Source organism: Delphinus delphis, unplaced genomic scaffold (assembly GCF_949987515.2).
Source record: "Delphinus delphis unplaced genomic scaffold, mDelDel1.2 scaffold_78, whole genome shotgun sequence".
Classification (NCBI taxonomy): Eukaryota; Metazoa; Chordata; class Mammalia; order Artiodactyla; family Delphinidae; genus Delphinus; species Delphinus delphis.
In genome coordinates, this window is record NW_027192699.1 from 1,222,299 (window position 1) to 1,248,936 (window position 26,638).

At 38.2% G+C, this 26,638-nt stretch overlaps 1 protein-coding gene and 1 pseudogene across 1 annotated transcript; one reads left to right on the forward strand and one right to left on the reverse strand.

Annotated features, from left to right (window-relative positions):
- Positions 1–326: 326 nt before the first annotated feature.
- LOC138413852 (RNA/RNP complex-1-interacting phosphatase-like) lies at positions 327–26,638 on the forward strand. Its single transcript, XM_069540395.1, is given in 10 exon segments — positions 327–351; positions 7,357–7,552; positions 8,947–9,022; positions 11,747–11,870; positions 15,430–15,490; positions 20,736–20,782; positions 21,399–21,474; positions 21,703–21,797; positions 21,800–21,881; positions 26,181–26,638. Coding segments are annotated over 10 exon segments (978 nt in total). The 3' UTR covers positions 26,377–26,638.
- Positions 17,183–17,859, reverse strand: LOC132419268 (RING finger protein 11-like; annotated as a pseudogene).

Below are 26,638 nucleotides of genomic sequence, written 5' to 3' on the forward strand. Positions count from 1 at the left end.
CCTTTTAACATCTGCCAGTTTGGTCCTGTATTTTATTCTCTTTCATTTATTAATTAAGTTGTTGTATCAATGTAAATAATTATACTAATAGATTTTCTAAAGTCGCGTTATCCTTGCATCCTTGGAATAACGCCTTTTTGTAGTCCTGGTGTATATCATTCTTTAATAATTATTGATTAGATGTGCTGATATTTTCTTAGGATTTTTATATCTATATTTGTAAAGCGAAATTGGACCTTTTCTGCAAAACCTTGATTTTCTTTTCTTTTTATTTACAAATGACTCGAATTTTGTTGTTTTTTAGATATTTGGTTGATGTAGAAGGCATGTGGCCAGATGATGCAATTGGATGTAAGTATAAGGGTTGTCACTACTTTTCCCTTTTTATAAAATTTGAAGGTAGAAGTGTAGGGGAATTTCTCAAATTTTGGAAAAAGAGAAAAGTTTGTAATTCATTTGTTCTGACATAAGATAACCTTTAACCAAAAGTTTTGAAAGGGATGTATCTGGAAATAGCGAGATATAACAGCCTGAATAATTAGTCAGTGGATTTCAGCATTTTTTTCTTTTTAAAATTTATTTAATTAATTACTTTATTTTTGATATTATATCCACTGCACCACCAAGGAAGTCCCTTTTTCTTCCTTCCTTCCTTCCTTCCTTTAAAGCTCCAAGTCATTTAAAATATATGACTTCTTACTAAAAATCTCCAGTTCATATAACCAATGGGTTTATAACTTCTCCTCTAAAAGTTATATTTCTGGGACTTCCCTGGTGGTCCAGCAGTTAAGACTCTGTGCTTCCAATGCAGCAGGCGTGGGTTCAATCCCTAGTTGGGGAGCTAAGATCCCACATGCTGCGCACCCAAAGAAATTTTTTTAACAAGTTATATTCCTGTATTATTGAATTTAGTGGTTTAGATTTTCTTTTAATGTTTAGAAGATTTCAATTTATTTACCAGGAACAAACAAAACAAAATGTAAAAATGGTTTTCCTGGAAACTATTTCCATCATTCTCTTCTTCCCTTTCTCCTGCAGACTGGTGTTTTATCCTTACAAGTTCTCTGTCATTCCATAAGAGAGCTGCTCTTCTTCTGGTTTCATAAGAGATGGTGAACAGTGGTAAAACATCCAGTTTACCTAAATTTCTAGAGTACACTTCAGGGAGCGAATGATGGGGTGGGATGTTGGGGCAGAGTGAGAGATACAGATTCCGGCGAGACTGAGAGTCATTCACAAAAATTACTGGGCTGTGGTGAGGGGAGAACAAAAATAAATCAGGTTCCTGCTGGTGGACAGGAAGGCAAAATGAAGAAGAATGGTGCGTAGCTGGGCAGTGTAATTAGGCCCATAAGTGCTGTGTCTTCTGATACTAATTATGAACAGAAATCAACTAATAATTACTCATAACATGTAGGTGAACAATCCTTGAGAGCTGAGGCAGAGAGAAGGAAAGATGGCATTATACCTTGTCTCTGGTTCATTGAGTTTCCCAGGCTGGATTGTGACCAATCTTGGGTGAAACCATAACTAAATCATTTTTGCTAAGGAGATCAGCCTTTGTGGGGTCCTTTCTCTGCACTCTGTCCAATGATAAAGCCCACTGGTTTATGTCTCCTGGAAAAGAGTTATTTCAAAACAGTGTGTGAAGCACTGATGAAACAGCCATGAGGAACACGTTTCCACATGGCCTCGCACCTCCTTTTCAAAGTGCTTTAAAACTTTTTTCAACCAAAAATCATTAAAAGAAAAGGATTGGGATCAAATCCCGCACAGAGGTAGTGTAAGAAAAAAGAGAATAAGGAGCAGAATAGGATCTCTTCAGACAATAAAATCAAGTTGGAAAAGACAGGTCCACAAAACAGATCAAAACTGTAACCTATTATTTCAAAGTGGGCTAAAAGATGTTAGGAAAAACAATGGAAAAGATGAAAGAACATGAAGAACATGAATCGAGGAGTGAATGGGAAGTTATTGTTTAATGGCTCTAGAGTCTCTGTTTAGGATGGTGAAAAAGTTCTGGCAATGGTAAATGCTGATAAATGCCACCTATGGGTGTTTGGTTTTAGTTGATATTCTTCCATGAAACGGTTTGGAGAGATTCAGAAACTATGCTGCTGCCTCCATCTTTCTGAGGTCCTGCTCAATCTTTAGACATAATTATTTTGAATTTGGATAGTGGTGATGGTCGCACAGCATTGTGAATGTATTTAATGTCACTGAATTGTATACTTGAAAATGGTAGAAATACTAAATTTTGTTTTATGTATATTTTACCATAATAAAAAAAGATGAACGAACAGCATAAACCAGAATTAGTTAAGATGATAGAACTCAGGACGGAATTCAAAATAAAAGAAAAAACATTCAGAAATGAGGACTAAATTTAAAATAATACAAGAGTGGGGACTTGCCTGGTTGTCCAGTGGTTAAGAATATGCTTTCCAATGGAGGCGATGCAGGTTCAATTTCCAAATCGGAAAAGAAGTAAAGCTGTCACTGATTGCAGATGACATGATACTATACATAGAGAATCCTAAAGATGCTACCAGAAAACTACTAGAACCAATCAATGAATTTGGTAAAGTAGCAGGTTACAAAATTAATGCACAGAAATTTCTGGCATTCTTATACACTAGTGATGAAAAATCTGAAAGTGAAATTAAGAAAACACTCCCATTTACCACTGCAACTAAAAGAATAAAATATCTAGGAATAAACCTACCTAAGGAGACAAAAAACCTGTATGCGGAAAATTATAAGACACTGGTGAAAAAGTTAAAGATGATACAAATAGATGGAGAGATATACCATGCTCTTGGATTGGAAGAATCAACATGGTGAAAATGACTCTACCACCCACAGCAATCTACAGATTCAATGCAACCCCTATCAAACTACCCCTGGCATTTTTCACAGAACTAGAACAAAAAGTTTCACAATTTGTATGGAAACACAAAAGACCCCGAATAGCCAAAGCAATCTTGAGAATGAAAAATGAGGCTTTAGGAATCAGGCTTCCTGACTTCAGACTATACTACAAAGCTACAGTAATCAAGACAGTATGGTACTGGCACAAAAACAGAAATATAGATCAATGGAACAGGATAGAAAGCCCAGAGATAAACCCACGCACATATGGTCACCTTACCTTTGATAAAGGAGGCAAGAATATACAGTGGAGAAAATACAGCCTCTTCAATAATTGGTGCTGGGAAAACTGGAGAAGTACATGTAAAAGTATGAAATTAGAACACTCCCTAACACCATACACAAAAATAAACTCAAAATGGATTAAAGACCTAAATGTAAGGCCAGACACTATCAAACTCATAGAGGAAAACATAGGAAGAACACTCTATGACATAGATCACAGCAAGATCCTTTTTGACCCACCTCCTAGAGAAATGGAAATAAAAACAAAAATAAACAAATGGGACCTAATGAAACTTCAAAGCTTTTGCACAGAAAAGGAAACCATAAAGAAGACCAAAAGACAACCCTCAGAATGGGAGAAAATAAAATATTTGCAAATGAATCAACTGACAAAGGATTAATCTCCAAAATTTACAAGCAGCTCATGCAGCTCAATATCAAAAAAACAAACAACCCAATCCAAAAATGGGTAGAAGACCTATATAGACATTTCCCCCTAGAAGCTATACAGATTGCCAACAAACACATGCAACATGGCTCAATATCATTAATCATTATAGAAATACAAATCAAAACTACAATGAGATATCATCTCACACTGGTCAGATGTGACATCATCAAAAAATCTAGAAACAATAAATGCTGGAGAGGGTGTGGAGAAAAGGGAGCACTCTTGCACTGTTGGTGGGAATGTAAATTGCTACAGCCACTATGGAGAACAGTATGGAGGTTCCTTAAAAAACTACAAATAGAACACCCATACAACCCAGCAATTCCACTACTGGGCATATACCCTGAGAAAACCAAAATCCAAAAAGAGTCATGTACCAAAATATTCATTGCAGCTCTATTTACAATAGCCTGGAGATGGAAACAACCTAAGTGCCCATCATTGGATGAATGGATAAAGAAGATGTGGCACATATATACAATGGAATATTACTCAGCCATAAAAAGAAACGAAATTGAGCTATTTGTAATGAGGTGGATAGACCTAGAGTCTGTCATACAGAGTGAAGTAAGTCAGAAAGAAAAAGACAATTACCGTATGCTAACACATATATATGGAATTTAAGAAGAAAAAAAAATGTCATGAAGAACCCAGGGGTAAATCAGGAATAAAGACACAGACCTACTGGAGAACGGACTTGAGAATATGGGGAGGGGGAAAGGTGAGCTGTGACAGGGTGAGAGAGAGTCATGGGCATATACGTACTAACAAACGTAAGGTAGATAGCTAGTGGGAAGTAGCCACATGGCACAGGGATATCGGCTCAGTGCTCTGTGACCGCCTGGAGGGGTGGGATAGGGAGGGTGGGAGGGAGGGAGACGCAAGAGGGAAGAGATACGGGAACATATGTGTATGTATAACTGATTCACTTTGTTATAAAGCAGAAACTAACACACCATTGTAAAGCAATTATACCCCAATAAAGATGTTAAAAAAAAAAAACAACTACAAATAGAACGACCATATGACCCAGCAATCCCACTACTGGGCATATACCCTGATAAACCAATCATTCAAAAAGACTCATGTACCAAAATGTTCAATGCAGTTTTATTTACAATAGCCAGGACATGGAAGCAACCTTAGTGTCCATAAACAGGTGAATGGATAAAGAAGATGTGGCACAGGTATACAATGGAATATTCCTCAGCCATAAAAAGAAACGAAACTGAGTTATTTGTAGTGAGGTGGATGGACCAAGAGTCTGTCATACAGAGTGAAGTAAGTCAGAAGCAGAAAAACAAATACTGTATGCTAACACATATATATAGAATCTAAAAAAAAAAAAAAAAGATCATGAAGAACCTAGGGGTAAGATGGGAATAAAGACACAGACGTACTGGACCATAGACTTGAGGATATGGGGAGGGGGAAGTATAAGCTGTGACAAAGTGAGAGAGTGCCATGGACACATATACACCACCAAACGTAAAATAGATAGCTAGTGGAAAGTAGCCGCATCGCACAGAGAGATCAGCTAAGTGGTTTGTGGCCACCTAGAGGGGTGGGATATGGAGGGTGGGAGGGATGGAGACGCAAGAGGGAAGAGATATGGGAACATATATATAAGTATAACTGATTCCTTTGTTATAAAGCAGAAACTAACACACCATTGTAAAGCAATTATACTCTAATAAAGATGTAAAAAAAAAACCAAATAAACAAACCAATCCAAAAATGGGCAGAAGACCTAAATAGTCATTTCTCCAAAGAAGATATACGGATTGCCAACAAACACATGAAAGAATGCTCAACATCATTAATCATTAGAGAAATGCAAATCAACACTACAATGAGAAATCAACTCACACCGGTCAGAATGGCCATCATCAAAAAATCTAGAAACAATAAATGCTGTAGAGGGTGTGGAGAAAAGGGAACACTCTAGCACTTTTGGTGGGAATGTAAATTGCTACAGCCACTATGGAGAACAGTATGGAGGTTCCTTAAAAAACTACAAATAGAACACCCATACGATCCAGCAATCCCACTACTGGGCGTATACCCTTAGAAACCCAATAATTCAAAAAGGGTCATGTACCAAAATGTTCATTGCAGCTCTATTTACAATAGCCAGGACATGGAAGCAACCTAAGTGTCCATTAACAGATGAATGGGTAAAGAAGATGTGGCACATATATAAAATGGAATATTCCTCAGCCATAAAAAGAAACGAAACTGAGTTATTTGTAGTGAGGTGGATGGACCAAGAATCTGTCATACAGAGTGAAGTAAGTCAGAAAGAGAAAAACAAACACCATTTGCTAACACAAATCTAAGGAAAAAAATATACATGGAATCTAAGGGGGATAAAAAAGGTCATGAAGAACCTAGGGGTAAGACGGGAATAAAGACACAGACGTACTAGAGCATAGACTTGAGGATATGGGGAGGGGGAAGGGTAAACTGTGACGAAGTGAGAGAGTGGCATGGACATATATACACTACCAAACGTAAAATATCTAGTGGGAAGTAGCCACATAGCACAGGGAGATCAGCTCGGTGGTTTGTGACCACCTAGAGGGGTGGGATAGGGAGGGTGGGAGGTAGGGAGACGCAAGAGGGAAGAGATATGGGAACATATGTGTATGTATAACTGATTCACTTTGTTATAAAGCAGAAACCAACATACCATTGTAAAGCAATTATATTCCAATACAGATGTTAATAAAAATGAAATTAGAAACTAAAAAGTAAAACTGACAAAAAACATTTGTTATTATAAATAACAATGGAAATTAGTATGCTATTATACCCTTAGAACTACTGTAGAACATGCTGTTCTTTGCTGTTCCACTTGTGGCAGGATTCATAGTTTTTCTAACAGGTACAGATCCCTATGCCTGATACTGTGAGGAAATGTTATACTTGAGCTCCACTCTTAACTCTCTCAGGCATTTTTTGGAATTGTCTAAAATGTAAATCCATACTGTCAACCTCCAGCATGATACCAGGCACATAATAGAAACCCAATAAATGTTTCACTGTGAGTGGAGTATAAGTTGATAGAATAATTTTGAAGGTTGATTAGGCAGATTAGATTGATCGAAAATCTTTCAATATTTTAAGTTTGCATCTCTTTCATTCCAGAATTTGTATGTCTAGAAATTTATATATAGTTATATACATGTGTAAAGAGATTCACATTGCAGCCTATCTGAAACAGAGGACAAAACCAGAAAACAAACAAAAAACCGCAAACTGAAAACAACTAAAAGTCCATCAATATTGGGCTGGTCATGTAAATTATGTAATGTTACGCAGCTATTGAAGAGAATAGAATGGATGTACGCAAAAATTGACTGGGAGAATCACTATCCAAGACAGATTGTAGACTATGTACAGTATGTTGCTCTTCTATAAAATATAGGATATCCCTTACGTACAAATACTTACATACAAGATACAAGTGTGTATGTAAGCACTTGGGAAATATGTGAAAGAACCACACAAGAAAGTGGGAGAGTGGGACAACTTTCCATGTCCCGTATGATTGGAATTCTGAAGGGTACACACACGAACTAATGGACGTGTGCTACCAGCCTCCTGCTAAGGAGGGAAATTGCAGGCATCAGAATCCTCTTTACTAATGAAGAATCTCAGTAGGCCGACGTGATGACATCATCTCGACGGGCGATGGTGATTGCGCAGTAGAAGGAGGTCTGCGAGCTGCGTGGGCTTGTGCCTAGGCGCCTATGTTTCGTGGCCTTGTGCTGGCACCGGGGGCGCCGGGTTGGCGACTTTGGTACTCTTGACGTTGGGTGGACGATATCTTGGGGGTCACATGAGCCAGTGGCATCATGCCCGCGGGCGCTGGGGCCAGCGTCGCGGCTTTTCCGGACGTTCGTCGGCCAAGAGGAAGGGCGGAAAGCACATCCTGGAAAGGTAATACGCCTTGGCCCCTGGGCGTTGCCGGTGGAGCTCAGAGCCCTGGGCCTTGGCTTCGTCTCTTGTGCTGTCGCCTGTCACAGTTGCTCCCGCGCGCTGGCCCATCCGTGCTGTGCTAGGGGGTATTGGTCGTCTCGCAGCTCAGTTCACAGTAGCTGAAAGGGACAGTGTGTGATGTTCTGATTTCTCCCCACCGTTTTAAAAGGGAGGCTCTGGCCATTGCTCCTCGGGTAAAATGCAGAGTGACTGCTTTTTAAGATGGGACTGTCAGTGTTGGGGACACTCCTTAACTACCAAAATGGAATCCCCTGCAATTCCTCAAGCTGTGTTGATTTGGCACAGAAAATGTAAGAGGAACTGGAACTAAGTTTGAGTGAAAAAACACACGGGTACCTCCGAATTTTCCATCGAAACAGTTGATTTGTGTTGTCTCTTGGAATGATAAAGGGCATACTGTTGCTTCCTAACTGATGTCATTTGAGAGATCTACCTCTGTACGATGAAATGATTAATTTTGAGACTTTGCTCATATGTGCAGTAAACGCTTTAGTTCCCTAAGACCTTCCTTTCCTCCATCTCATACCCCATTAAGCCCGCTTCAGCTTATCTCCTGAATTTCTTCTGAATCTGTCAACTCTTCCTCAACATCCTAATACTGAACTTTCCTGTCTGTTGCAATTAGGTCCTAACTAGTGTCCATATATCTTGTTTCCTTCCAATCCATTCTTCACACAAGAAACCTTAAAAGCAAGTTGGAACATTCCCCATAAACATAGCTCAAAACCATTGTTTTGAGAATAGAAAACAAACCGTTGGCCTTTAAGACTTTGCGTGGTCTAGAATCCTCTTCTGCTCTGGCCCAATCTTGCGCCACTTTTGCCCTCACTTTCTATGCTTCAGCTACACTGAATTAACCTTAGTTCTAACTCATCTTACAGAAGTCAGTTCAGATATTATTTTTCACTGTGATTCCTAGCATTAAGGAATTTTATCATCAGGTTTTGTATGAGGACTGAAAATAAACTGTGAAGTGGAAGAATTGAGTTTGAGCTATTTCAGTCAGCACGCATGTATTAATGATACCTTAGTAGTCAACAGCAGGCTAGGTTTTATCAGGGATACAGAAGTTCTGGCCATCTCTGGTTTTAGATATCCCTTATTTGTTGAGACCTTTGCATTGTTTTGTTGCCTTTTATCTGTTTTCAAGATGGGAAAACAGGAACAAGGGAAGTATAGGTTATTATTAGGTGGGGTTGAATAAGTGGAGCAGCAAAATGCAAAGCATAAAGAAGAACGACCTACTATATATGATTTCCATTTTCAATGCGCATCCATCCTATGCAGGGAGACAGCCTAACATAAAATTTGCCTAACAAAAAATATATTAACAGGTGGAAGGACTATCTCCCAGTTGAACAGCGGATGCCTGGGACTCGTTTCATTGCTTTCAAAGTTCCTTTCAGAAAGGTAAGCAAAAGTTAATACCGTATTCTTCCAGAAATCTGAATTCACCATATAGAGCCCTGGCTCTCAACCCCGTCGTACTCCATTTTCCCTTTTTATAGCAAATACTTTTTAATACCTCCTTTACTCTCCAGAAATGGAATTCATAGATAAATACAACCTAATTCTGTACTTAATTGAAAAAAACAACAACAATATAATGCCTTAACTATAAATAAAGAATAAAGTAATTTATAAGAAAGTAATATGTATCTCAGTATGTAAATGTTTAGAGATGACCATACTAGAAATATAGAATAGTCAGTTACTTGTACCATGAATGCAATAAACTATGGACTTTGAATGATAATGATATGTCAGTGTTGGTTCATGAATTCTAACAAATGAAGCACACTGGTATGGAATGTTGATAATAGGGAAGGCTGTGAGGGATGAAGGAGAGCGGGTATAAGTGGGAACTGTGTACTTTTTGCTCACTTTTGCTGTGAATCTCAAACTGCTCTAAAACTAGTCTACTAATTTTAAAAAAAGTGTGTGTTGCTGACACTTGAATAACCAAAGAGATCAATGGAACAGGGTACATGTATAAGCCAAATACATGAAAGAATATTTAGCAGTGAAAGCCATCCTTCCTATATGTAGATATTCAAGAAGTATTTATTTTTGTGTCTATTTTCAGGCACTCTGATTGGAGCCAGCAATACAGTGGTAGGCACAATTGATGTGGTCCCTGCCTTCTGGGAGTTTACAGTCTGGTTAGGAGACCAAAATGAAACAAAGAAACATAGAAATAAATATAGAGAAGTGAACTTATTTTCTTCCATCTAATCTCTCTGGAAGAAAGGATTGTAATATCGCTTGTAAATTCCAGAGGAGGAAACTTTACTTTGAATCTCATATGTTAGCATCACAGGGTTTGAATAAATGGATAATACAGTAAAGGATTTTAAACACATGTGCTTTCTTATTTTATTCTTTCTGATTCTTTTCTGAGTTTTGAAAAGAATCTTGCTCCAGAAGAATAATTTTCCCCCTTCGATCTTTTTTAACAACTGCAAGAGCAGAATGAAGAACTTGGGCTGATTATTGACTTAACATATACTCGCCGCTATTATAAGCCAGAGGTAAATGGAACCCATAATTGAAAATGACCTTCTTTCTGATACTGGAATAATTCATAGTAATTCAGTAGTTATCATCTTATGCTAAGTTGAATCCTGGCCCTCTTTCATGGGTTCAAAAAGGGAAGCTAGTGGTTTCCTTAAATACACATTTGTAATTGCTGTTTCAAAATGAGATTAAAGATATGAATTGAACTATATATTTGGCAGTAGGCTCTAGATATGCTTAAGAAATTCTATAAGCTTCCATGTTCTATATTTTGAAAATGAAGTAAACTTTTACTAAGAATAGTAGTAGCCTGAAAGGAAAGAAAGGTATGTCCATTATGTCTTTAGCACTTATTTTAAGCAGTTGCCTGAGCATGTTTAAGCATCACAGTAAAAGACACTTGTTCTCTAAGTTTTATGCTTTCTTTCCCTAATATCTTCTGATATAATACAAAAACCCACGTATCCTCTTGGCCCATGTAGGACATACCAGTGCAAAAGAATTATCCTTCTTCTGACCTGTTCCATGGCCTTGGGAGACAGTAACACCTCATGTTCGTTAAGATTTGTATAGCAGTTTGCCATTTAGAAAGTTCTTTCATATGCATTGACTTAGTTAATCTTCACAGCAATCCTTTGCTGTTGAAGTGGAAGTAGTACTGATATCTCCTACTGAGTGCTTACTCTGCACTAAGCTCAGAGGATAGACAACTACAATTACTAATTTTACAGGCGATGAAACTGACTCTCGGAAAAGGAAGAATTGAAATTTCAGCTCAGTTATTTCTCTTTTTTTTATTGTGGTAAAATATAGATAAATTATATTTATTTCAACCATTTATAAATATGCAGTTCAATGGCATTAAATACAGTCACAGTGTTGTGTAACCATCACCACTGTCTATAACCAAATCTTTTTCATCATGCTCAACAAAAACTCTGTAACCATCAAACAGTAACAACCCCATTTTCCCTCCCACCAGCCCTTAGAAACCTCTATTCTATTTTCTGTCTCTATGAATTTGCCTATTCTAGGTACCTCGTGTAAGTGGAATCTACAACATTTTTCTTTCTATGTCTGGCTTATTTCACGAAACATCATGTTTTCAAGGTTCATCCATGTTATAGCATGTAACAAAAGGCCATTCCTTTTTTGGCTTGATAAATCCCATTGTGTGTATATACCATGGTTTGTTATTCAATGGTTGATTGACACTTGGGTTTTTTCCACCTTGTAGGTATTGTGAATCATGCTGCTATGATCATTCGTGTACAAATATGTGTTCAAATCCCTGCTTTCAGTTCTGTTAGATGTGCAGCGTAGGTAGTAGCAGAGTTGTTGGATCATACGGTAGCTCTACGCTTAACCTTTGAGAAAGTGCCAAACTGTTTCCTACAGTGTCGTCTTGTTTTTAAACAATTATCACAAATTTTAAGCATATACAAAAGTATTAAAATACTGTAAGTGTTCCTTGTATACCCATGAAATCATCCAGCTTTATTATTTACCAACTGATGGCTGTCATGTTTTATCTGTACCCCCACCTGTTTCACCCCATTCCATATTATCTTGAAGCAGCTTGGAAATAATATATATTTTCATGGTTTTGCCTTGTAGGACTTACAAGAAATTATTCCTTATTTAAAAATTTGTACAATTGGGCATCTGGTGCCAGATGATCACACCATTTTTAAATTCCAATGTGCTGTTAAAGGGTTTCTGAAAGAAAATAAAGATAATGGTGAGTTGTTTTTGTTTTTTGTTTTTTTTCCTTTACCTGAACTTTGGTATGCATTTTGAGTGGGATTGGGGATTTTTAACATTTTTAATAGTTCTGATATTAGGCCTGTTGTGTTTGGTAACATTAAGGTGGAAATGTCAGATGGTGCTAATAGAGTACGGTGTTTTTCCTGTTTATGGTCACAACAATTTAGTTTAGTTTGGAAAGTGATTTTTGTGAGAAATCTCAACTGAACTAGCTTACTTACCTCTTTTTTAAAAATTTGAATGGAAAATACATAAAAACATAAAAATGTTCTTTTGTCCTATTTATTAGTTGAGAGGTGGAAGAAAAGGTTAAGACTCTCAGGGTCTTAGCGTATATAAAAGAGAAAACAAAAAGCAAAGGTTCGGAGTGAGACAGATCCGTAGAAGCAAAACAAAACAGAGTGGACCAGAAGAGCGGCTTCCTCATCGTATATGTGTTTAAGATATTTTTGCCGCTTTTACACTTCGGGTGCAAGTGAGGAAGAACACTCCCACCTCTTATTCTTATCTTCAGACAGGAAGAACTTAAAAGGCTGATGTTTTCTTGTTTCCACTTTAAGATCTACTCTGTTAATAGTAGGTCTTAATAGCGTGTGAATTTAAGGTTCCACTTGCCTATTTCTAGCATCTAGCTATCAGAAAGAACATCGTATTTGTCATGTTTTAAGACTGAGGAATCTTTTGTCTTTGGAACACCACTGACGCCCATGAGAAAGTGTTCATTTTGTCCTCTTTCTAAATTTAGCCTGAGGAGTGTGCACTTTATTAAATAAATCTAACAGACAGTAAATATTCCGTGTATATATAAAAGGATGCACATATATACATAAAACAGGGAGTAGGGGAGAAGGAATAGAGATGGAGGTGGGAAGATAGGGGATAGGAGGTGAGAGAGAGAGGGAGAGACTGGAATTTCAAGATAACTTTTCATTCTATAACCTGGTTGCTTAATGCAGGTACTAGCTCTTAAATATCTTAAGCCCTATTCACAGATCTTCCCTGTACTTTAGCTTTAAAATTTGAGAGACTTGACCTTGCGTGTGATAACCAGGGTGTCTAGAAAGGAGGCAAATTATCTGATTCGTGTAAACATAGTCACAGAAATATTACCTCTTAAGATGTTAGGGTGCAGCTGCCGGCCTACTCACTTCCTCCAGGCTCCTTTGTGTGTGTTCTGTCTGTTCCGCATGGGCTAGTAGATCCTTACAAGTGCATGAGAACACGTTTGTAAACCTTGATTGTTCACATGTTATACCAAGTGTAGTCCATTGCATATGCTGACTCCTCTGTGGGTCTTCTGCATGCAGTGGGCTAACTTCACCATGCTCTCTGCCATTGCAGTCTCACAACCTTAGTTATGATCTATGGGTGACTTCCTGTGGTATAAGCCCCTCCCACAGGTGCCAGGCTCACTGATAATGAGGAGACTATACTATCCACTCCCTAGAATTGGTAGAGACTCAGAAAATAAATTGTTTCAGTAAACACTGAGAGCCTTATTGGTTTGTTGTTAGGGCACGGGGATACAGAGGTGAGTAGAAGTCTTTGTTCAGTAGCAACTTACAGTTATCTAGGAAGAGAAACATGTAGTGACTATAAGTGGGTTAATTATAATAGAAGAATCAAATGCAGCAGGAATATAGAGGAGAAATTGAGGAAGGCCTGACTGAGGAGACAGCATTTGAGCTGGGCTTTGGGGAAGAGGATTTTTCCGGAATGAGGAAAGGACAGCCCAGGTATTGGGGACAGGTACAGAAGGCACAGGGCTTGAACTTGTGCTCTGGAGGGGCAGCCTCTGGTGTGACTAGAGGGTAGTGTGAAAGGGCAGAGAATTCATACATTCATTTTCAGCAAATATTTGTATAATACCTTCTACATTGAAGGCACTCTTCTAGGAAGTAGGAACAGAACAAAGTTCTTGCCCTTACGTAATTTACATTCTAGTGGGAGAGAGAGATGAATAAATAAGTAAATATATGGAGTGTCAATTGGTGGTAAATGCTTTGGAGAATAACAAAAGAAGATGAAGAGGTGAGGGAATGTGGTAGGTGATCAGGGAAGTCCCCTCTATTAAGATGTCGATTGAGCAGAGCCTTGGAGTGAGAAACAAGCCATTGGATATCTGGGAGAGAGGAGATGGTGTGGGAACGTGTGTTCTAGGAGAGTGCAGATGAGGTGGGAGGGTGTGTTCTGAAGCAGAAGGAATAGTAGGTGCAAAGTCCCTGAGGCATGACTGTGCTTGGCATGTTTGAGGAATAGTAAGGAGGCCAGTGTGGCTGGACAGGGGTAAGTGAGTGAGGGCAGAGCAGTAGAGAATAAGATCAGGGAGGGTGGCAGGGGAAAAGAGGGAGGTGGATGATGTAGGTCCTTGTAAGTCATAGTTTGAACTTATAATTCAGTTGGAGAGACAGAGTGATATTTGTTTATATAGAGTGCTCAATGCTATGCTAAAAACTTGGGCTTTGTTCTGTTCTAAGTGAAGATGTTTAAGCAACAGAGCAATCCAGCCAAGTTTATATTTTAGAAAGATAACATCTTCCATGTGGAGGAGCAGTTGAAATAGACTTTTTTTTTTTTTTTTTTTTTTTTTTTTGTGGCACACAGGCCTCTCATTGCCGTGTTCTCTCCTGGATGCACAGGCTCAGTGGCCATGGCTCATGGCCCCAGCCGCTCGGTGGCATGTGGGATCCTCCTGGACCGGGGCATGAACCCGTGTCACCTGCATCGACAGGGAGACTCTCAACCACTGCGCCACCAGGGAAGCCTGGATCAGTTGAAATAGAAGAGATCGTTAGAATTGTAGGGTGGCAGTAATCCAGGCAGGAGATGACGAATGCCAGACACCACCTAGTCACAGACATACCTTTTGCAGAGATCAGCTACATGTTGTTGTTTTTTATTTACTTTCTCATATAATTTTTCCAGTGCTGGACCACGAAATACTGTGGCATACTTGGAAAAATCTGAGACTCGATTCTAGTCTTTTTTCTGTTTGCGTGCTGTGCAGCTTGGGCTTACGTCTCAAGCCTTACTTTTTCATTGTGAAATAAGCACGGTGTTACTTACCCAAGAACTGCACAGGCACATAGACCCATGATGTGTGAGCAGCAGTGAATGAGAGAAGGAATGGAAGTGCTTTGGGACCCCAAGAGCCCTTCAGAAACTGTTTGTTCTTTTTAATATGGAGCATTAAAAGTGAAGGCATTCCATTTGTTTCACTCAAAATCAAATTGTATTCTTCTGATAGCCTGGTTTTTTTCCACTCCCTTTTTCTATAGTCAAATCAGTTCCTTTGGGGCATTCTGCAGTCCACACTATTGCATCTGATTGGAGGCTATGCAAAATTTCCCAGAGACAATGAATTTTGACTTTATAGTACGTTCCTGCAAAAACACTCTTTTCTTCAGAGTTTTTCCTTTTCAGGATAGTGGTAGTGTTGTGGTAACTAATAAAGGCTACTCTTCAGAAAATTGTATAACTTGTTTTTAGTGTATCTACTTTGCTTACTTAATTCCATATTCACTGTTTTATAGACAGGCTTATTGGTGTCCACTGTACCCATGGTTTAAACAGGACTGGCTACCACATCTGCAGGTGAGTTGTCAACCCCAGGAGGCAGACCTTGTTTAAATTGTACTGTATACAGTAGTAATGTAAGCTAATGTAAGCTGAATGCAAAACATGCAGTCAGAGAAATGTATGAAGTGGAAGGCAATTTTGCCCCCTACTCAGAGGTTAAGACCAGTAATTATTTAGCACATACTTTTTCAGACGTTAAAAATGCAGATATAAGCATATACAATTGTCCCTTGGTATCTGCAGGGGATTGGTTTTAGGACTCCCCATGGATACCAAAATCCTCGGATGCTCAAGTCCTGTATGTAAAATGGTGTAGTATAGTCGCCCTTCCATATCTGCAGGATATGGAACCGTTGGATATACAGAACTGACTGTACATGTGATTTAATGGTATAGTATTTAGACATTCTGGTTTATAATTTACTATATGGTACACATCTTCCTATGAAAATATTTGGAGACCTCAATCTTATTTATTTATTATTATTTTTTCCTCCAAATTTGCTTTATGTAGTTGGATATAAATTAATGAACAAAAACTTAAGCAAGATACATGTAAGAGTTTAATAGAACCTGATATTCTAATTCTTTCAGTTTTTTTCAAACTCATCATGGGGCTTATAAGAAAATTAACCAACATGGATACTACTACAGTTGAATGTCAAATTCTTAAGTGCTTATGACATACTAAATTCTTCCCTAATGCACTTATGAAGAACCCTTCAAGAGACTTGTGTGTTGTATGTAGAAAAGTGTTGATTTATTTGAGGAGTGAAGCATTCAGCTTTGGTGGATATATCCTTGTTAGGCTGAGGCAATCATTATCATATCCCTCTTTGCCATGAATTGTCTTATGAATGGTCATATCAGTCTGTTTGGGCAAATAAGTAAACAGGAGAAGGCTGTTATTGTGCTTACGAGAATGATATTTTTCTCTGAAAAAAGATAAATATGCATTAGGAAAATGACCATTTGGACTCTTTTTCTGCTTCCTCCTTGTTTTGTGAGAATATGATACTTGGTTTTACAGCAGCCACTTTGTGACCATGAGATGATTATATGCCAATAACGACAAATGGTAGATTAGAAAGAACCAGCAAAGACAGAAAACAGCAACATCAATAGTAACAACAATCACAGTAAAAGAACAATGGGACCTTAACTTGTGGAGTTCCTATAAAGTAAAAAATAAATGCTCTATGTTTATTCTAAAAAAAAAAATAACTATGCAAACAAGCTTAAAACTACTTTTTTTTGTGCCAGTGTTATAAAATGTAGCTTTAAATAAAACCTTGACCCAAATGCCAGCAACTTCAGAAAAGAATTTGGGTAGGGGGAAGAAGAAAGTTATCTCACTTAGGAAAAACAACCACTATCTTTATCCTAATCTTCGACACACAATTGAAACATATATAGCTGCTGTAACACTTTACACAAATCCTATGTACTGGAGCAATAACAAGATCTAAATACAATTATATTTTTAAACACTGGGTGAAGGCTTTACATAAAAATAGCATCTTACTTTTCCCCCTAAATTTCTAAAATATCACATACTTTTCCCCAACATCTGCAGCCATTCAGGAATTATTAGGAAACTTTCATGCATGATCTTAATTCCTAATCCCCGGCTCTTTGGGCTCAACGACAGAAGATCAAAACCACCAAAAATGATGGTTCTCTTGAAGTCAGGTGAGAGACACTGGCTCAGTTAGTCTCGTAGGACAAAAGCAGTGCTGCATCAACTGTCTCCTTGCAGGAGGGGCACGTGAAGGATCTCATCAGCCAGTCATCTGTACAGCCCAGGTGACCTGCATACACAGCAGAAATCAAATTGGGTTGTCATAAACAAAGTCCATCACACAGATCACACACTCCTGGATCTTTTTTTTTAATATTTGTTTTATTTTATTTATTGATTTTTTTTTTTTTGGTTGCGCCGGGTCTTAGTTGCAGCCGGTGGGCTCCTTAGTTGTGGCATGCAAACTCTTAGTTGCAGCATGCGTGTGGGATCTAGTTCCATGACCAGGGAACGAACCCGGGTCCCCTGCATTGGGAGTGCGGAGTCTTTAGCCAGTGCACCACCAGGGAAGTCCCCCGGATCCTTTTTTCTGATCCATTTCTTCCAGGATCATAAACTCCTTTAGGCTGATGCTGTATGAGGCCTATTCTTTTGAGCTATCCTATTCTGTTCCTCTCAGCTGAGTTGCTAGGCGAGTCTGGCTAGGTGTTGTATGATAGACCAAAACTGGAACTTGATCCAGAAATGGCAGCAGTGGCTCCTGATCCAGCTCCGTCCCCTTGCCGAAGCTAGCCCAGTCGGACTGAGACTTGTGAGGCAGGGAGATGTCATCCGAAGTTGGGTACTTAAGGCACTTTCCCATCTTCTGGGGCTTGAGTGTGTGATCTGTGTGCTGTTTTGACAGTCTTCCAACCTCATTCTTTTTTTAAAATGATTATTAATTAATTAATTTTAAAAATTTATTTATTTTTGAATTTAAAAAATTTATTTTTTATACAGCAGGTTCTTATTAGTTATCTATTTTATACATATTAGTGTATATATGTCAATCCCAATCTTCCAATTGATCTCACCACTACCGACCCCCGCCCTGCCCCACTCTCCCCTCTTGGTGTCCATACGTTTGTTCTCTACATCTGTGTCTCTATTTCTGCCTTGCAAACCAGTTCACCTGTACCATTTTTCTAGATTCCATATATATACATTAATATACAATATTTGTTTTTCTCTTTCTGACTTACTTCACTCTGGATGACAGTCTCTAGGTCTATCCACGTCTCTACAAATGACCCAATTTTGTTCTTTTTTATCTCTGAGTAATATTCCATTGTATATACTTACCACATCTTCTTTGTCCATTCATCTGTCAATGGGCATTTGGGTTGCTTCCATGACCTAGCTATTGTGAATACTGCTGCAGTGAACATTGGGGTGCATATGTCTTTTTGAATTATGCTTTTCTCTGGGTATATGCCCAGTAGTGGGATTGCTGGGTCATATGGTAATTCTATTTTTATTTTTTAAGGAACCTCCATACTGTTCTCCATAGTGGCTGTATCAGTTGACATTCCCACCAGCAGTGCAAGAGGGTTCCCTTTCCTCACACCCTATCCAGCATTTGTTGTTTGAAGATTTTCTGATGATGCCTACCCTAACCTGTCTGAGGTGATGCCTCATTGTAGTTTTGATTTGCATTTCTTTAATAATTAGTGATGTTGAGCAGATTTTCATGTGCCTCTTGGCCATCTGTATGTCCTTTTGGAGAAATGTCTATTTAGGTCTTCTGCCCATTTTTTGATTGGGTTTTTGTTTTTTTAATAGTGAGCTGCATGACCTATTTATATATTTTGGAGATTAATCCTTTGTTGATTCGTTTGCAAACATTTTCTCCCATTCTGAGGGTTGTGTTTTCGTCTTGTTTATAGTTTCCTTTGCTGTGCAAAAGCTTTTAAGTTTCATTAGGTCCCATTTGCTTATTTTTTTTAAGGCTGCATTGTACCTTTGCTCACTGATGAACATATAAAAGTCAGAAGTTTTTGATATTATAAAACATCAAAGTAATGGACATTCCTGTGTGAACATCTTTGAATATATATGCTTTGTCTCAGTTAACTTCACTCAGAATGGTACTTCTGCATCAAAGAGTTTATGTCCTTTTGCTTTTTGTGGTTGTTGCTACTCTGTACCAATTTATGGTTGTTCATGCAGGAAATACTTATTGAGCATCTGTTATATTTAAGCACTGTGCTGGGTGCTAGTAAAAAGACTTGTGAAATTTCGTGAGTGAAGAGACTTGACCTCCCCTTTGTGAATTCTAACAGTCCAGAGAGGGAATAGATATTCAAGAATCATACTGTGCATGTAGAATTACAACTCTGACAAGTGCCAAGGAGAGGGACATGGTACCATGAGAGCATATTTTAGGGAGGATTTGATCTCATCATGGAGATTAGAGAAGGTTTATTTAGGGATGTTTCAGCTGATATCTGAAGGTTGAGTAGGTATTAAGCAGATACGGACGTTGGGGACAGATTTCTGAGCATAAGGAATAGCAGAAGACCCTATAAGAGGAAAGCATATGCTGTGTTGAAGGAACTGGCCAGGAAGATGGGGCTGTTGGGGGAGCATGTGATTATAATGGAGCTACAAGTGTGGGCAGGAGCTCGATCGTGCAGGCTTATGTTTAAGGTTTCAGAATTTAAGAGTAATAGAAAACCATTGAACTTTTTTTTTGAAGGTGAGTGTGTGGAACATACCCAATTGCATTTTCAACCTATCATTTTGCTACCGAGTGGAGAATACACTGCAAGGAGAAAGTGTGGAAGCGAGGAAAGAAGTTAGGAGACTTTTGTAGAAATTGGGCATAATGGTGGCTTGGACCAGGGTATGGTGGTCATTTTGGTGGAAAGATGTGGACAGATTCTAGAGGTATGTAGGCAGTATCATTGTTAGCACTGGTGGTGGGTTGAGGATGAGGGTGAGGGAGAAATAGCTGTCAGTGATGGTGATTCCTAAGTTTCTGGCTCCTATGGTTGGTTAGATAGGGTTTTTAGATATGATGTTAATATTTATCCTAATTTGTCTTTTGTTATTTGTTGGTGATGAATACTGTGTCATATTAAGTCTCCTGTTTTGAGTGTACAAAGCGTTTTGACCAAAACTGACTGTTGTATGTTATCAGATAACTTTTTTTGTTTTTTTGTTTTTTTTGGTACGCGGGCCTCTCATTGTTGTGGCCTCTCCCGTTGCGGAGCACAGGCTCCGGACGCGCAGGCCTAGCAGCCATGGCTCACGGGCCCAGCCGCTCCGTGGCATGTGGGATCTTCCCGGACCGGGGCACGAACCCGCGTTCCCTGCATTGGCAGGCAGACTCTCAACCACTGTGCCACCAGGGAAGCCCTCAGATAACTTTTTAACATCTGCCAGTTTGGTCCTGTATTTTATTCTCTTTCATTTATTAATTAAATTGTTGTATTAGTGTAATACTAATACAACTATATTAATATTAATAGAAAATATTAATAGATTTTCTAAAGTTGCGTTATCCTTGCATCCTTGGAATAAAGCCTTTTTGTATTCATGGTATATATCATTCTTTAATAATTATTGATTAGATGTGCTGATATTTTCTTAGGATTTTTATATCTATATTTGTAAAGCAAAATTGGACCTTTTTTGCAAAACCTTGATTTTCTTTTCTTTTTATTTACAAATGACTCGAATTTTGTTGTTTTTTAGATATTTGGTTGATGTAGAAGGCATGTGGCCAGATGATGCAATTGGATGTAAGTATAAGGGTTGTCACTACTTTTCCCTTTTTATAAAATTTGAAGGTAGAAGTGTAGGGGAATTTCTCAAATTTTGGAAAAAGAGAAAAGTTTGTAATTCATTTGTTCTGACATAAGATAACCTTTTACCAAAAGTTTATAAAGGGATGTATCTGGAAATAGTGAGATGTAACAGCCTAAATAATTAGTCAGTGGATTTCAGCATTTTCTTTTCTTATTAAAATTTATTTTATTTATTTATTTATTTTTGGCTGCGTTGGGTCTTCATTGCTGTGCGGGCTTTCTCTAGTTGCCACGAGCAGGGGCTACTCTTTGTTGTGGTACGTGGGCCTCTCATTGTGGTGGCTTCTCGTTGTGTAGCTCGGGCTCTAGGCACTCAGGCTTCAGTAGTTGTGGCACTCGGGCTTCAGTAGTTGTGGCGCATGGGCTTAGTTGCTCCGCGGGATGTGAGATCTTCCCGGACCAGGGCTCGAACCCCTGTCCCCTGCATTGGCAGGCGGATTCTTAACCACTGCGCCACCAGGGAAGTCCCTGGATTTCAGCTTTGATCTGCTTTCTCTGGGAAAGATTTGCTTTTTGTACAGTTATTTCTAACAGTTCATCCGCTCCTCAGTATTTAATAGGAGCTGTGGACATTGCTTAGAAAGACAAAACTACATTGAAAACCTTCAGAATGGTCTCATCAGAAAGTAAGTTGCATTTTATATATGAAATTTGTGGTTAGGAAGATCTATTTTTATATCATTTAAGTTGTACATGTCCCTTCTTCTTGTAGCTTGTTTACTTGCTCGAGGAAACCTAAACAAATAGGAATGGGGGGAGGATGGAATTGTTATTTTCACAGGCCAAAATATAGTCACTAAATTGGCTACTGAATTTGCAGACCAGTAACATTTTGTGGAAACATTCTGTTTGAGGAATCGGGATTCCAGTGTATCCAGAACAAGTGGTTTTGATGACTCAACACATATGATGGAACCAGTTCACACAGCTAATAAGTCTGTTAACCAAGGAAGTATAACCTACATTAGACCCCAGGTTACCCAACATCTCGGCATTTCCATACCCAGACCCAAGATTTGCAGCAATCAGAAAGGTATCTCTGCTTTCCCTTTTTCTAGAATTGAAATAGAAATTAATATTATAAATTAGTGCAAACACATTATAATGTGAAGAATTGGTGTTTTCTTGCTGATCAGTGTCAACCAGGGGGTATTGTTTGTTCCATATTTTGCATTTAGGGATGGAAAGTCAAGTATAGGAGGGGGAATAGGTGAGTTTTTAGAGGCAGTTGGGAAGAGGACTTAGAAATTTTCATTGATTCTTAAACTTAGTTTAAGCCAATAATTTGATGTGAGTGTCAGAAAGGATCTTACATTCTTAGGCTGCATTAATAGTGGTATAGTTTTCAGAATAAGGAAGTTTGCTTTATTTAAAGAGTAAATACATACAAGGTTGCCCACTCTCACCACTCTTATTCAACATAGTTTTGGAAGTTTTAGCCACAGCAATCAGAGAAGAAAAGGAAATAAAAGGAATCCAAATCGGAAAAGAAGAAGTAAAGCTGTCACTGTTTGCAGATGACATGATCCTATACATAGAGAACCCTAAAGATGCTACCAGAAAACTACTAGAGCTAATCAATGAATTTGGTAAAGTGGCAGGATACAAAATTAATGCACAGAAATCTCTGGCATTCCTATATACTAATGATGAAAAATCTGAAAGTGAAATCAAGAAAACACTCCCATTTACCATTGCAACAAAAAGAATAAAATATCTAGGAATAAACCTACCTAAGGAGACAAAAGATCTGTATGCAGAAAATTATAAGACACTGATGAAAGAAATTAAAGATGATACAAATAGATGGAGAGATATACCATGTTCTTGGATCGGAAGAATCAACATTGTGAAAATGACTCTACTACCCAAAGCAATCTATAGATTCAATGCAATCCCTATCAAACTACCACTGGCATTTTTCACAGAACTAGAACAAAAAATTTTGCAATTTGTATGGAAACACAAAAGACCCCGAATAGCCAAAGCAATCCTGAGAACGAAAGAAGGAACTGGAGGAATCAGGCTCCCAGACTTCAGACTATACTACAAAGCTACAGTAATCAAGACGGTATGGTACTGGCACAAAAACAGAAATATAGATCAATGGAACAGGATAGAAAGCCCAGAGATAAACCCATGCACATATGGTCACCTTATCTTTGACAAAGGAGGCAGAAATGTACAGTGGAGAAAGGACAGCCTATTCAATAAGTGGTGCTGGGAAAACTGGACAGCTACATGTAAAAGTATGAGATTAGATCACTCCCTAACACCATACACAAAAATAAGCTCAAAATGGATTAAAGACCTAAATGTAAGGCCAGAAACTATCAAACTCTTAGAGGAAAACATAGGCAGAACACTCTATGACATAAATCACAGCAAGATCCTTTTTGACCCACCTCCTAGAGAAATGGAAATAAAAACAAAAGTAAACAAATGGGACCTAATGAAACTTAAAAGCTTTTGCGCAGCAAAGGAAACCATAAAGAAGACCAAAAGACAACCCTCAGAATGGGAGAAAATATTTGCAAATGAAGCAACGGACAAAGGATTAATCTCCAAAATTTATAAGCAGCTCATGCAGCTTAATAACAAAAAAACAAACAACCCAATCCAAAAATGGGCAGAAGACCTAAATAGACATTTCTCCAAAGAAGATATACAGAGTGCCAACAAACACATGAAAGGATGCTCAACATCACTAATCATTAGAGAAATGCAAATCAAAACTACAATGAGATATCATCTCACACCAGTCAGAATGGCCATCATCAAAAAATCTAGAAACAATAAATGCTGGAGAGGGTGTGGAGAAAAGGGAACCCTCTTACACTGTTGGTGGGAATGTAAATTGATACAGCCACTGTGGAGAACAGTATGGAGGTTCCTTAAAAAGCTACAAATAGAACTACCATATGACCCAGCAATCCCACTACTGGGCATATACCCTGAGAAAACCATAATTCAAAAAGAGTCATGTACCAAAATGTTCATTGCAGCTCTATTTACAATAGCCCAGAGATGGAAACAACCTAAGTGTCCATCATCGGATGAATGGATAAAGAAGATGTGGCACATATATACAATGGAATATTACTCAGCCATAAAAAGAGACGAAATTGAGCTATTTGTAATGAGGTGGATAGACCTAGAGTCTGTCATACAGAGTGAAGTAAGTCAGAAAGAGAGAGACAAATACCGTATGCTAACACATATATATGGAATTTAAAAAAAAATGTCATGAAAAACCTAGGGGTGAAACAGGAATAAAGACACAGACTTACTAGAGAATGGACTTGAGGCTATGGGGAGGGGGAAGGGTAAACGGTGACAAAGCGATAAAGAGGCATGGACATATATACACTACCAAAAGTAAGGTAGTTAGCTAGTGGGAAGCAGCCGCATAGCACAGGGAGATCAGCTCGGTGCTTTGTGACCGCCTGGAGGGGTGGGATAGGGAGGGTGGGAGGGAGGGAGACGCAAGCGGGAAGAGATATGGGAATATATGTATATATATAACTGATTCATTTTGTTGTGAAGCTGAAAGTAACATACCATTGTAAAGCAATTATACTCCAATAAAGATGTTAAAAAAAAAAAAAGAATAAATACAAATTATAGGGAAAATGGTAAAATTCCTGTAGAGAAACTTGCAAAGGGGTTGAACACATAAATCACAAACATACTTTTACTTGGGAAACAGGAAAAACCTCAGTACAATTAAAACAACAACAGTTTTTGCCATTTTGCTATTAATTTAGCAAGTTTTTGACAAGGTAGTCCAGTGTATTGATTGTAAGGCTGGACCTGGGTTTGCATCCTGGCTCTGCTGTTCACCCTGTATGTGATCTTGAGTAAGATGTCTAAATTCCCATTTTCTTATCAATTAGATGGAAATTTTACTAATATTATAAATAAATTTTTAATAACATATACCTTGGGATTGTTGTTGATTATTACATGAGTTAATAAAGTACTTAAGCACATTGTAAACTTTCAGTTTTCAAAAAGATGTTTTGACATTTTTAGCAGATGTAAACATTTCAAAAAGGTGTTGCTTGTGTTGCCAGGGGCACTGAAAAATGGTATAGCCCTTTCGAAACATAACTGTAATAGCCATAAAAATGTTCATACCTGGTAATTCCACCATGAGGTTACAGAAATACTTTAAAATATGGAAAAATCTACATGCATTTAATCACTCAGCACATTCCTCAAACTCCCTACTATGTATCAGACTCTGGACTAGGTACTTAGGATACAGTTGTATATGTTCTGGGATGTTAATCCCAGCATTATTTACAGTAGTGGAAAAATTGGTAGCAGCTTGCATTTCTAACGATGAAGAATAGCTAAGTAAATTATTATATCCATACTATGATATTTTATAAAGCCATTGAAAGTGATAGCTTACTTATGATAAGTGAAAATAATAGGTTATGATTCAGCAGTCAAAAAAAGATGCTAGGGGGAAAAAGACCAAAAGTAATATTAACCAGTTTACTTAGATTAAGTGGGATTGAGGGGTTTTGGGAGGTGCTTACTTTTCTCAGATCTCCAAATTTTCTTTTGTATGATTATATTAGATTTACTGATGTTACTTTTGAAACAATTAAATTCTAATTTTCCAAATTTGCTGCATGTGCCATGGTTAGAATTTCTACATTTTATAATTAATTTATATATGTGTTTACTTATAAAGTGAAAGTAGGTTCCTGGTTTCAAAGATAAATAGCTTATTCTGTTTCATGTCAACACTGCCACACTTAGAGAGAATGTACCTGATTAGAATAGTATGGGCATTTATCTCTATAGGGAAAGGTGGAAAGGCTTCTGGGAACCTACAGTGTGCCAAGGCATTGTGGTGGGTAATTGAAGTATATCATCTTAATTTACCTTCAAAACAATCCATGAAGATGGAAGGTATTATTAGCTCTATTTTATAAAGAACTACGAAATCCAAAGATTAAGCAATTTTTTTTTTTTTTTTTTTTTTTTTTTTGCGGTACGCGGGCCTCTCACTGTCGTGGCCTCTCCCGTTGCGGAGCACAGGCTCTGGACGCCCAGGCTCAGCGGCCCTCACGGGCCCAGCTGCTCCGCGGCATGTGGGATCTTCCCGGACCGGGGCATGAACACGTGTCCCCTGCATCGGCAGGCAGACTCTCAACAACTGTGCCACCAGGGAAGCCCAGATTAAGCAATTTTATCTGCTAAAATCACACAGGTAGAAAACAGTAGAACCAGAGTATCTATGTATAATTTTATAAAGCTTATTATATATATTTATTAAAACTAATAATGGTGTATTACTTTTGTTTTGTTTAAGAAAATTTTCACAGAATCAAAACATTTACCAGAGAGGCCATATTCCTACTCCTGGTCCCCACGGAGAGGACTGTTTACAAAGGAGGTACTCTTGGAATGTAGAGCCAAACGGCAGTCAAGCAGCGCAGAACAGAAGGTGGTATCCTGGCAATTACTACAGACTACCCTATCCGACCTATTATAGATGGACCAAGTGACACAAGCCTACCCTGGAAATCTACCTGGAGACAGAACAGGACTGAAGACAGCCAGAGTGATGTTTTATAAAATCAGGTCAAATGAGGTTTATAATCTATTTTAGTGCTCCCTTATGTGTTTGAGCTTAAGGAAAAATTATATTGATACTTAGCTCCGCTGATAAATTTGCAGTATTTACAACAGTGAAGGAAATAGTCTGTCATTCTAATCTTAAATTTTTTTTAAAGGAGGATGGTATTTTAGAACTGATAAAAAGTAATA